This window comes from Lepidochelys kempii, chromosome 7 (assembly GCF_965140285.1).
Source record: "Lepidochelys kempii isolate rLepKem1 chromosome 7, rLepKem1.hap1, whole genome shotgun sequence".
Taxonomy (NCBI): domain Eukaryota; kingdom Metazoa; phylum Chordata; order Testudines; family Cheloniidae; genus Lepidochelys; species Lepidochelys kempii.
Window position 1 is genome coordinate 106,607,415 of NC_136386.1, and position 13,379 is coordinate 106,620,793.

The 13,379-nt window shown below is 45.0% G+C and overlaps 1 protein-coding gene across 1 annotated transcript in view; it reads right to left on the reverse strand.

Annotated features, from left to right (window-relative positions):
* The window catches only part of BTBD16 (BTB domain containing 16), a 47,011-nt gene that overhangs the window by 5,519 nt on the left and 28,113 nt on the right, over positions 1-13,379 (reverse strand). Inside the window, exons 12-14 of the mRNA XM_078853932.1 lie at positions 7,858-7,949; positions 6,903-6,985; positions 5,668-5,745 (exon numbers count right to left, since the gene is read on the reverse strand). Of these exons, the coding sequence (XP_078710058.1) occupies positions 5,668-5,745; positions 6,903-6,985; positions 7,858-7,949 (253 nt within the window). The remainder of the gene's footprint in view (positions 1-5,667; positions 5,746-6,902; positions 6,986-7,857; positions 7,950-13,379) is intronic.

Consider the following 13,379-nt stretch of genomic DNA (forward strand, 5'->3'; position numbering starts at 1 on the left):
GTCTGTGAAGGCTCTCTCTGCTGCGTCAGACCATCTCACCAGATCAGGTCCACGGGCCTTCACTAGGTCTGACAGAGGGCTTGCCCTTGTGGCAAAATGGGGGATAAATCGTGGGTAATACCCCACCACACCTAGGAATGCCCGGACTTGTTTCTTGCAACTTGGAGGAGGCCAGTTTTGGATGGCCTCTAACTTATTCAGTTGAGGTTTTACCAGACCTTTTCCCACAATGTAGCCAAGATATTTGGCCTCTATAAACCCTATGGCGCACTTGGCAGGGTTTGCTGTAAGGCCAGCTCACCTGAAAGTATCGAGGACTGCCTCCACCTTCTCTAGGTGGGTTTCCCAGTCTGGGATATGAATGACCACATTGTCTAGGTAGGCAGCAGCATAATGATTATGGGGGCATAACAGCTTGTCCATGAGGCACTGGAAGGTAGCTGGGGCCCCATGTAGTCCAAAAGGGAGGACAGTATATTGGAAAAGACCCTTTGGTGTAGAGAATGCAGTCTTTTCCTTTGCATCTTCGGCAAGGGGAATCTGCCAGTACCCCTTTGGCAAGTCTAGGGTAGTCAAGTACCGGGCATTGTCCCAACGGTCCACTAGTTCATCTATTCAAAGTATGGGGTACGCATCAAACTGGGATACCTTATTCAGTTGCCGGAAGTCATTGCAAAACCTTGTGGTGCCATTAGGTTTGGGCACTAACATGATTGGGCTGGACCACTGACTGTGGGATTCTTCAATGATCCCCGACTCCAGCATTTTTTTAAACTTCTGCTTTTATTTCCTCCCTTTTGGCTGCTGGCACCTAGTAGGGCCTCATTGTTACTCTGGCCCCAAGGTTCATGATGATGTGGTGATATGTCTCAGTTGTTCGACCTGGTTTTGTCGAGAACACATCTTGGTTCCGGAAGATCATCTCAGACACCTCATTCTTCTGGTCTGGCGTTAAATTGGGAGACACCCTCACCTGTTCGGAGGATTTGTTTTCCTGGGATAGGTCTTTTCAGACAGCTGTGCATGCCAGGGTTTCAGAACGTTGACATGATATATTTGCTCTTCTTTCCAACATCCTGGTTGTCGCACCTTGTAATTTACCTCCCCTACGGGTTCAGCTATTTCGTACGGTCCTTGCCACTGGGCCAAAAGTTTACTCTCTGTTGTGGGTACCAACACCATTACTCGTTCTCTGGGCTGGAACTGCTGAACTTTGGCTTGGTGATTGTACTGAGCTCATTGGGCCTCTTGTGCCTTCTCTAGGTGTTCCCGCACAATGGGAGTGACCCGTGCAATCCGGTCCCACATTTGTAACACATGCTCAATTACATTCTTCCCCTCATTGGCCTCCTCCTCCCAAATTTCCTTGGCTATGTCCAAGTTGCCTCAGGGGTGGCGCCCATATAATAAGCTCAAAGGGAGAAAACCCAGTTGAGGCCTGAGGTACCTCCCGGATGGCAAACATAACGTATGGTAGTAGGGTGTCCCAATCCTTCCCGTCTCGACTTACCGCCTTCCTTATCATAGCCTTCAGGGTTCAGCTGAACCTTTCTACCAGCCCATCGGTCAGTGGATGATAGACCGAAGTCCTCAGGGTATGTATGTGGAGTAGATCACATAGGTCCCTCATTAGTTTTGACATAAATGGGGTTCCTTGGTCCGTCAGTATCTCCTTTGGTAGCCTCACTCGGGCAAAGATCCCCACTAGCTCTTTGGCTATTGTTTTAGAGGCTGTGTTCCGCAAGGGGACAGCTTCTGGATACCATGTAGCATAATCCAGAATGACAAGTATATATTGGTGGCCCTGGGTAGTCTTCTCTAGGGGTCCCACTAGGTCCATGGCTATTCGCTCAAACATCATGGCTATGATGGGTAGGGGTACCAAAGGTGCTCTCAAGTGGGGACGAGGACTGTGCAGCTGACACTCTGGGCAGGAGGCACAGTATCTCCGCACTTCTTTGTGCACCCCGGGCCAGAAGAACCTTCGTAAGATCTTTGCCAGGATCTTCTCTACCCCTAAATGCCCCCCCAAAACATGGCTATGCGAAAGGCTTAATATAGCCTTCTGGTGTTTGTGAGGCACTAGGAGCTGCTCTACCTTCTGTCCTTGTACTGGTGCAACCCGGTACAGGAGATCCTTTTTTATAATGAAGTAGGGGCTAGGTCCCTGGGTTTTCCCTTCCATGGGAACCCCATCTGTCTCTGTTACCTTCTTCCTAATGTTGTCGTACCTTGGATCTTCAGCTTGCTCCCGTCCGAAATGTTCCCTCCTGGGGCTGGTCTACCCGAGTTCTAGGGGACGGGTCTCTATTGCTTCTGCTGGTTCGGAGGCATTAGGGTTGGGGTCTGGCTCAGGTGTTTCTCCCTCCCGGGTGGCCTCCTTTTCAGCTGCCTGGGTCCGCCTACCCACAAGAGCGACCCTCTGGCTTTGGGTCAGTATTCGGGTTCCCAAAGCCTTAGCTGCCCTTCTTTCCTTTTTCTTCTTTCTGCCCCACTTGGGAGTAGAGAAAATGTCTGGGGAAATTTCGGAGAAAACTGGGAGTTGATAGTCTACCGTGGATGCCTCACTAGCTTCAGGGTCCTCCCCTTTCTCCAATCCCCCTACTCGGAGTAAGTCATCAAATCCTGGAAAGTCCCTCCCTATGAGCACCGGGTAAGGGAGTTTAGACACTACACCTGTTGCTACCTCTGTAGCGTTCCCTTGGATTTCAATTTTTACCGGGATGGTGGGGTAGTAACTAATCATCCCATGAACACATGTCACCCTTGGGCATTTTGCCTGTAGTAACTGACAACATTTCACGAGCTTTTCTGAGATGAGTGTGATGGCGTTCCCCGAATCAATCCGTGCTGTGGTCTCTACTCCATTTAACCTCAGTGGCCTGGTATATTTGTGTGGGGTTAATGCAACCCCCACAATGTGAATTAGGGAGCATGGGTTTTCCTGGTTGCCTAGGTTATGTTGCATAGACTCCTCAGCATTGGGGCACTGTGCAACTATGTGTCCCCCCTCCCCACAAGCGTAACATCTGTATGGGGCCCTAGGCATTCCCTCGTCTCTCGGTTTGGGCAGTCTAACATCACGATCCTCTTCACTCTCAGTGCTTTGACTTTTGGTGGCCTCTGGTGGGCCTTCAGTCCCCCTCTTTTTCCACCTGGGTCTTCCTGAGGGCTCAGTTGACTGAGATCTGGGGGTCGGTGCCACTAGTTAATTCGGGGCACCTCTTCTTTAACTATTTGGGTCAGTTCCCTCGCTGTCCTTTGCCTCTCTACCAGTGAAACAACCTCATCGTAGGTGGAGGGGTTGCTCTGGCTTACCCAGGTGCGAAGGTCTGGCGGTAGTCCTCGCATGTACTGGTCAATGACCAGAATCTCTAGTATCTCTTCTGGACTCTGAGACTCGGTTCGTAACCACTTTCGTGCAAGATGGATGAGGTCATATAATTGGGACCACGGGATTCTGTTTTCCTGATACCTCCACTTCTGATATCACTGGGCCCACACTACGGTCGTTACCCCAGAACTGGCCAGGATCTCTGCTTTCAGATGGGGGTAGTCTGCCCCAGTCTCTTCAGACATATCATAATAGGCCTTCTGGGCCTCCCCACACAAGAATGGGGCGAGGATGCCAGACCACTGTTCTTGGGGCCAAGCCTCCCATATGGCTGGCCTCTCAAAGGCCAGGAGGTATGCCTCTATGTCATCCTCCTGCATCATTTTCTACAGCCAATTGCTGGCCCATATGACCCGTGTCCCATCCTGGCTGCGGTTCAGCTCTGGAAGAGCCTTCACCTGGTTTACCAGTTCCCGCAACATAGCACGGTCTTGAGTGGCCTGGTCCATTAACAAGCAATTGGTCTCCTGCTGCAGCCTCACTGCCTCCTCACTGCTTAGAATAGAATCATAGAATCATAGAATATCAGGGTTGGAAGGGACCTCAGGAGGTCATCTAGTCCAACCCCCTGCTCGAAGCAGGACCAATCCCCAATTAAATGATCCCAGCCAGGGCTTTGTCAAGCCTGACCTCAAAAACTTGTAAGGAGGGAGATTCCACCACCTCCCTAGATAACGCATTCCAGTGTTTCACCACCCTCCTAGTGAAAAAGTTTTTCCTAATATCCAACCTAAATCTCCCTCACTGCAACTTGAGACCATTACTCCTTGTTCTGTCATCTGCTACCACTGAGAACAGTCTAGAGCCATCCTCTTTGGAACCCCCTTTCAGGTAGTTGAAAGCAGCTATCAAATCCCCCCTCATTCTTCTCTTCTGAAGACTATCCCCATGTGTTCCAGTCCCCTAATCATTTGTTTCCCTCTGCTGGACTCTTTCCAATTTTTGCACATCCTTCTTGTAGTGTGGGGCCCAAAACTGGACACAATACTCCAGCTGAGGCCTCACCAGTGTCGAATAGAGGGGAACGATCACGTCCCTCCATCTGCTGGCAATGCCCCTACTTATACATCCCAAAATGCCATTGGCCTTCTTGGCAACAAGGGCACACTATTGACTCATATCAGTGCCATCCATTGTGGTGGGGGAGAAAAAAATAAACCCTCTCCCTCTTTTTTTTTTTTTTTTAAAACCCTCCTTTTTCCACAACGCGGTGCACCTGATCCCACTTTTCACACCAGTGTGACAAAGTTCCTCCTCTGCGCGGGTGGGTCCTGTGCTTATTGGTGGATGTGCTTGCCTCAGAGATTTCCAGCAGCTCTCAGTTTGGCCACTTTTGCTAGTGGCTCAAACCTGCCGTCCACTCAGCTAACCTCATCACTGGCCAGCATGGGGGAAACCGAGAACAATCCCCGCAGTCTCTGTGTCCCATTTAGTGGGTCAGGAACAGGCCAGATCCCTTTCCAATTAAGACCTTCCCTTCTGGTGTTTCTCACAGACCAGGTCAACTCCTCTTGTGTCCGATCAGGAGTTGGAGAATGGGGGGAGCCTGGGCCCACCCTCTACACCGGGTTCCAGCCCAGGGCCCTGTGGATAGCAGCTGTCTACAATGTTCCCTGTATCAGCTGCATGACAGCTACAACTCCCTGGGCTACTTCCCCATGGCCTTCACCCAGCACTTTCTTTATCCCCCTGCAGGATCTTCCTCCTGAAGCCTGATCACACTTGAACTCTTCAGTCCTCCCGCAGCACACCTTCTCACTCCCTGCTCCTTGCATGCCCCCCTACTAACTGATGGGAGGTCCTTTTTAAACCAGGTGTCCTGATTAGTCTGCCTGCCATAATTGATTCTAGAAAGTTCATAATTGGCTCCAGGTGCCTTGATTAGCTTGCCTGTCTTAATTGGTTCTAGCAGGTTCCTAACTGCTCTAGGGCAACCCCTGCTCTGGTCACTCAGGGAACAGAAAACTATTCATCCAGTGGCCAGTATATTTGCCTTCTACCAGACTCCTGTACCCCACCGGTCTGGGTCTGTCACACTACTTTGTCTCATTTATTTAAAATATTTTTCGTTGTCCTAACAAAGAAACTAACTAGACTAACAAATGTAGGTCATCTTCCTTGATTTGTTTTCCCATTTAAAATAGATTACAGATCTGAAAACAGCTGCCATTTTTACAATAAAAAGTACGTGAGTAAAAATACTGGTATCCACTGAGAAACACACCAAAGCCTAGAGACTCCCACCGGACACTTTTGATTTCTTTGTTACATACCTGTTTAAGCAGCAGACCAAATCTCACAGCTTGCATAGAAAAATCTCTCTGCAATGTCATGTCACCACCATTCTCCAGCTGAAGGGAAAGGAAAATATGTCCCATTTGATGAAGTCCATTGATTCAATATATTATATAAAAGAAGCACAAAGCTAGGCACAAAGAACTTATGACTGTTTCTGCTGCTTTCTCAGTGAGGCAATCTTCATAGGAATGAGTATCCTACATTTAAATTGACAATGTATGGTAGATTGTACAGTTTTTCTTCCTAGCAGTTTGGAACAACTGAGCAATTAGTGACATGGGACCCAATTCTCCACTGTTTTGCATCTTGTGTAGTCATTTACACCTGTGCCAAGTGATTGAAAAGTGAGTGTAAAGGGGTACCAAAGCAGAATAGTAGCATTTTGCACCGACTACACAGGAATAAAAATCTACACAAGGTGCAAGACAATGGAGAATCAGGACCATAATCTAAAAAAGATCTTTTTAATGAAGTGGAGTATATTTATGTTGTGGAAAGTTATGATAAAATGTTCTGATTCAAGTTTCTTTGTCATTATTATTTCAGTATTTTCTTTTAGAAGTAGCATTAACTCCCCTACACATTTTTCCCTCCTCAGAAAGTATGCGTTTGAGATATGCAGCTGCTGACCTGGGCAGCCAATTGCAACAAAACTCCTAAGGGAGCGGGAATCAGTGCAAACTAGCAGGACATCCTCAGTCACGGTCCAAGTTCTATGCAGCTGTGCTCTGTCTTCCTCTTCCCATTTTGCAAGGCCATTGACTTCAATGGGAGATGTACCTGCTTACGCCATGTGTGAATTTGTCCCCATCTGCTTATGTGGAAAAAACCCCCACAAATAGCAAAACAATAGAAGTGTCTAAGAAGTTGTTAATGGAAACAGACTCTCTCAGAAAGCGTAGCTGGGTGTTTGTGTATGACAGCATAAAAAACCATCATATTATCCACTATCATGCCTTAAGCTCAGAAGAAAAGATTGCCAAAGCAAAGCAATTTTACATAGGAAAAATTAGACTACAGCCTTTTTTAAGCCAGGGATCATCTGTTATTCCATTTGTACATTACCTGGCCGACACAATGAGGCCTATATCCTAAGTGGGGCCTTGAGGCACTCCCTCAGAACAAAATATAAGAAAACGTCTGAGCTCCAATGAATATATACATATAAACACTTTCAGTTTTTGAACAATGTAGAAGCATACCAACTCACTGCATGGTAATGGTGGGACAGAATCTGTGTCAGCCATGGCAGCGGGAGGAAGTTAATCTGCCGCAAATCCTCCAGATGCTTACCTTTGGGATTTGGGGGGAAAGTTTGACAAATAAAATTGTATTATTAAAAGGAATTAAAGCAGACATATTACAGAGAACAGTTATGGCAATGTGGGAGGATCCGAATATAGAAGTCCACTAAAAATTCATCACCCAGCCTCACTTTTCAGACTCCCCACGTAATTCACGGAAGGGTTGTTGTGCAAATCATCCATAAAAGGAGCTAGGGAGGGGCATTCTGGGGATGGTCTCAGTGGTCAGGGTCATGATACACATGTTCGTGTGCAGACTGACACTTGCATATTAATAGCTCCTGCTTGCATCCAATTGTGCATTTTTTTCATATCCCTACCCTGTGGTAGGATTAATCCACATGGGGTGTATAAGGCTATGAAATTGGCACATGTTAACATGGTCAGCTCCAGGGATTTGGTGCATCTTTAGATAAAATCCAATAAAATGGTATGGAAACAAAAACAATAAAATATATATACCACACAGGTAAGTATTTACATTGATTTGGAAGGTTGCTGGGTTCTCAAGATCACCTTATTCACTTGTCCTTCACCCATTGGGTGTACATTTCAAGGGTCAATATTTTTCATATATTTCAGAGAAATCCAATTTTAAACACTGAAATATTGATTTCGGCTCACTTGTAGGAGAGTAGGAGTTTTCACTTTTAACTGTCACTATGCATTCTGCATGTGTGCAAAAGAAGTGTGCCTAGGTAAGATAGGTAGACAGTTGCATAATTCCTTGATATGGGCATGCTCACTTGTGTACATAAATTGGGCTTTTGCACACAGTGAATTACTGTGAGTGTAATTTCAGATGACAGTTTGAAAGTGTGGGCCAATGCTTTGTAGGTCACAAACACACTATAAACTTACTTGAAGTTATTCCATGTAACCGAAGGGATTGAAAAACAGTTATATATCTCTGTCCTGCTTCCCTTTCCAGAAAGGAACACCTCTTGGGTAAACTAAAAACAAAACAAAGTAGCAGAAAACTTAACTTAACCCAACATGATTTCATCTCCACATTCTAAATTTCACTATTTAGGGTTTGTTTTGTGTATGCACCTCTTAACATACCAGCTTTCAGCTGGACTGTATTTGACCCATTCATAAGGCAACTTTTATAGCATAGGAATTAAAAAGTACTGATTTACTTTCCTATCCTCTCACTGTGTTTTTTAAAGTAAAATTGACTTCTTGGAAGTTGTGCTTGGGTACTGATGGTCAGATTTGGATACACATGGTCACCAAATTTCACACATTTAAAGTAAAAAAACAAACAACCCACTTAGTGAGTCTGCTTTTAAAAATGTGCTTCAAATGACTATTACTTCTCAAAAGGAGATGAAAACATTATCATGCAAGTTTCTCAGAACTCATTTGGAAACAGGCTGTCGCTTACTAAAGGCAGATCAAGGCACGGACCAGCCCAAGACGCTCAGATTATTTTTCCATGAGTCAAGAGTTGCTCAAAACAAAAATTTCCCTGCCCATACCAAGCCCATGTTGTTGCACTACGCTCTTACCAGCAACACTGCTGCCAACCTCCTTGCTATAGAAAAAATGACAAATGGTTTGGACAGTTTTTAAAATTTGATTCAGTCTCTCTCTCTCTTTTATTTGTGCCTCATTTCTGAAGCCAGGTGCTCTTAATATCATGAGTTCAGCTGTACAGAGATTGGAAGGTGAGGAAAATGATAACTAATATATGTAAAACATCTCTAAAAATGACCTAAAATAGCTTGACCTAGCATGTGACCATCACAGATGTGATGAACTGGGAAAGTGGTTGCATTGCTTTCTAGGACTATGTGTGACTTTAGTTTCCCTGTTCAGTTATGTATTGTTGCCTGCCCAAACACAGAAAGTTTAATCAAAGGAGGCCGTACATGGGCTGTTGATGGACCAAGCGGGAAAGGTAAAACAAGGACACAGATAAGTCAGCATCATGTACACAGCTTCAAAGGAGATAACAATGGCTGGGCCATCAGCTGTGGGGGAGAAGTTATCTAGCTGGCTCTGTCCAGGCTAGGATGTTTTACTCTTCCCAAGGCTTAGCCTGGAATCAAAGGAGACACAAAAGATCCAAAAACCCTGACTGGCAGAAAGGGAGTGGAGAAATGGTCAGAGATGCTGACCAGGACGTGTTAGTGAAAAAGCTGACATGCTGGGAGGACTCACTGAGGGTATGTCTAAACTGCACTTGAAGTTCAGGCTCTGACTCAGGTTTGAGCCCAACCCCCACTTCTGTCCACACACAAATCAGTCTGACAGGTCAGCAAGTATTCATGACCTGGGTTCTAGGACCCTGCTGGGGTGAGGGTCGCAGCCCGACTCCTGTTGTCACTGAAGTGCAAACCCTGTCATTTTGCAATGTGGACGCAGCTCAAGCCGCAGTCCCAATTAAAAAGTCTGCACAGTGCAGCATAGACTTGTTAGCATGCCTGTGAAACCTGGGTCCAGCAATTGTAAACCCAAGTTTACAACACAGTGTGGGCACTCACTTGCAGGCTTGGATACACTGAGTCCACATGCCTGGGTCCCCAGACCTAGGTTTACAATGCAATGTAGACATACCCTGGAGAGACAGAAGGAGAAGGCTCAGAGATGGGGAAAAAGACAGACGGGCCTGAGCTATAAATGGAGGTTAAATTTAAATAAGGGAATACCATGATAGGTCTTTGTTGTTTTAAATCTACTTCTCCAAGCTCTGTGTACCTTTTAGTCCATAAAAATCACACTTTGTTTGATGAAGCTGTTTCTGACTCACCGCAAACACATACTGTCACAAGCTCCCAGAGAGAAACTATGGTAGGGTCCAGCCCCAGTTGGACCTGCTGAATTAGTCACAGTTAGTATTGGGGGCAAGAAGAGATATAACCTGGAGACACAGACAGAGAGTGGTTGAATTATAGGATCTTGCCCCAAAGAGAAGTGGAGTCATGGGCCTGCCACTTGAAAGGGGCGCACTCGGGGGATGAGAAGAGGGTCTCAGTGGAGCAGCCTACCCAGAGACTGTGACACTATCATTTTTCTTGTTCATCAGCAGTAACATTTGGGGAAACAGCCCAATCTCCATGATGGCTCTTTTTTTTTTTTAATTGCCTGTAAGATTGCTCTAGGGTACATTCATTACCATATTGAAAGTCACAGTTTTCTAAGTGACTTTAAAACTCTGTTTGCAAATGAAACTTCTTGGGGCCAATGGTGGCCCCCGCTGCAGTCCCTATTAATCACTTTAAGGGCACAGAAGGACCATTAATCAGTCTCAAGGGGCTGAAGGAGGATTCCCTCAGCACAGGAGCAGCACAGACCCAACGTAAATGGCCCTGCACTGTCCTTTTCACAACCCCCAGTGTCCTGCTGAAAGCCACAGGGGATATATATATATATATAATGTCTAACAACTTGTGTTATGTAATGATTAATAGGAACTAGGTACTTCAAGATTTCCTTGCCAAGCTGGAAGAATACAGTCCTATGCAGACTGTATCCTAAACAAAGTTGCCAAGTGTTCACTAATCTACCCACATCACTTAGATTATATTTGATAAGACAAAATGCCTTTTCCCCTATATTTCCTTTTATGAGTTGTTGCAGTTGCAAGCAGTGTCCTTCAGACCTGCAGTTGCATGCTTTGCAGTACTGAAGGTTACACTGCTGAAGCAAATCAACATCCGGTAAGAGAAAAAGGCTCTTGCTTTGTTTCTTATGTAATTCACATTTCCTATAGCTTGCTCTCCATCGACATATTTGACAGCAGCCTAACCTTCAGTACTGCAAAGAATGCAACTGCAGGTCTGAAGGACACTGCTTGCAACTGCAAGAACTCATAAAAGGAAGCTTTAAAAGGAAATATCGGTGGTCTGATTCTCAGAGTTGCTTGGCCCCCATAGCTCCCACTTACTTCCAACTGTTGGGTACAATTTTTTTAAAAAATATAATTACAGACAGACTGGAAATGAGTTGTAATTCCTACCATTCATGTTTGTAATCAGTAGAAGTACCTGACCACTACTGAAAAGGTCAGTGCTGACTGGGCTTCCTCTGTTACTGTATCTCAGCTCAGAAAATGATAAAGGAACTTAAAAGGGGTTTTCCCCACTTCTATTTGTTTGGAAGGAGAAACAAGTTGTCTGAGCTACAGTACTGCATATGAGTAGAGTCTACCTAAGTAATAAAGAGGTTAACACACAGCAAATTCATGTAACCATTAGAAGAAATTGTCTTTGTAGCAATTGCTCCCTTTTAGTGTATGAAAGAATAGGTGCTTCATAAAACGTTCTTTTTAACGTACAGTAGGCTCCAGCCTTGCCTGTTTTCTCTGTACAGTCTTTATTTAATAAGGCTAATGGGCTGGGCCCTGAAAGGCATAGCCTCCTTGTAAATTCTCTGCACATTTCAGGATATGAATTAATCAAAATAATAAATGGGCTAAGTCTTGAACTCAGTCAAAATGCCCATTGAAATCTATTAATATAACAGATGGGGAAACAGAGGCACAAAGATTAATGTGTATGTCCAAAAGCATGCAATGAGTCAGTGTGAAAGCCCAGACTAGCACCAAGTTGAAGAATTCCTCTTTCTGCTATAACTCCTTAAACTGTGTGGCACCATAAGGGGGCTAGAAAAGCCTTGGATTAAATTTGGGAAGAATAACTGCAGGTTGTTTACTAGGCCCCCTCCACACACCCCAGGGCCAGGAGGAGGCGCGACCAGGGGTGCTGGAATAATTTTTAAATTGGGGGTGCTGAGAGCCATTAAACAAACTGTAAATCCTGTATATGATGGAAACCACTTCAAGCCAGGGGGTGCTGCAGCCTCCCCCCCGCCCTGCATCCCTAGTTCCAGCACATGCAAGCGCAGCAATAGCAAATGCTGCAACACTGATTCTGGCCAACACTGCTGCTCTCTGGCAGGATGATTTGGGCTGCCTAAACTACTGTGGAGATGAAAGGGGTCAAGCTTAGGGAAAATGAACAGAAGAATCTGACCATTAGAGCAAACTCCAGTCCAGCACTTGGAATGGAACCCAAGATTCCTGAGTCTCACCATTGCTTTGCTATCAGCAAACATCTATGAAACTCACTGGCAAAGTGTCCTATTCTGCTCTAGTGGTAGTTCGTATGCAAGATGACAACCTACTACTGGTATCAGTTACTCCATTAGCTCAAGTAGCAAAGGTCAGTGTGGTGGATCTGAAGGTTCCAACCATGCTGATGAACCATGTGGGGGTCAATATGATGCCATCCCACAGGATGGAATTTCTGGGGGGTTTTCAGGTTGCTTAAAAAAATTAAGAAATTACACACAAAAACCTATGTTAAAAGATAGTTAGCGTTGCAAAGTAAAGCACTCAAAAGTTAGGAAATGCCAGGATTACGGTTGCCTGTGCAACCTTAATCTGGCCCCTTGTGAATATGCATTTTGATAGTCATTAATTACATGATCATATGCTTTTCTCTTCTACAGGACTCCTGACTCATTCAGTGCATAGAATGAACCTGCTCTAGGGATGAATAATGGTTATGTAATAAAGGAGACTGTTGGACCCCTTCATCATTGGTTGCAGAAGTTGGAAATTGTGTTGTGATTCAGGCCGGGGACTGCAGAAAGAAAAGGGATGATCTCATGCTTAAAGAAGTTGAATGTTGTCCTGGAGAAATGGATGTATCCTACCTCTGTCACAGAATTCCTGTGTGATGCTGGGCAAGTTGGTTACACCAAACTTTCCACTTTTTTGAGTACCTGACTTGATATCCTAGGATTTGATTTGCAGAAGTCCTGACCACTCACAACTGCAACTGAAGTAAATGGAAGCGATATTTTGAACATATAAATGGTTATAAAATGCTGAGTAATCTGAAAAAACAGGTACTAGGTGTCTCACATTGGGCACCCTGGATTACTGAATACTTTTGATGTTCATTTCACAGTGGCTCAGTTCCCCATCTGTAAAATGGGGATAATAGTAACCTCTCACCTCACAAGGGTATTGTGAAGATTAAATACTCTTTGTGAAAAACTCAGATACTATTGTGATGAGAGCCATAGAAAAGCCCATGAGGAATAAAACCCATGATGAAGTTAATAATTCTGTTTTCAGTGCACGATTTGGATAGTGTGCAGTAAATAAAGCTGGGGGCCACACAGCAAAGAATGCGGATAAAACAAAAAAATTGTAAACCTGATCACTAAGAGAGGACCGTCCATTCTGTGCATTGAATGAGGCATGGGCCTTGTGGAAAATGTGGTATGTGATCTTGCAATTAAAGACTATCATATTGCATAAGGGAGTGAAATTGAGATGGAAGACAACTTTAATTCTTTCATTTCCTAACTTGAGTGCTTGACTTTAAAACAACATCAAGTACTCCTGGGCTAAGTTCCCTGCA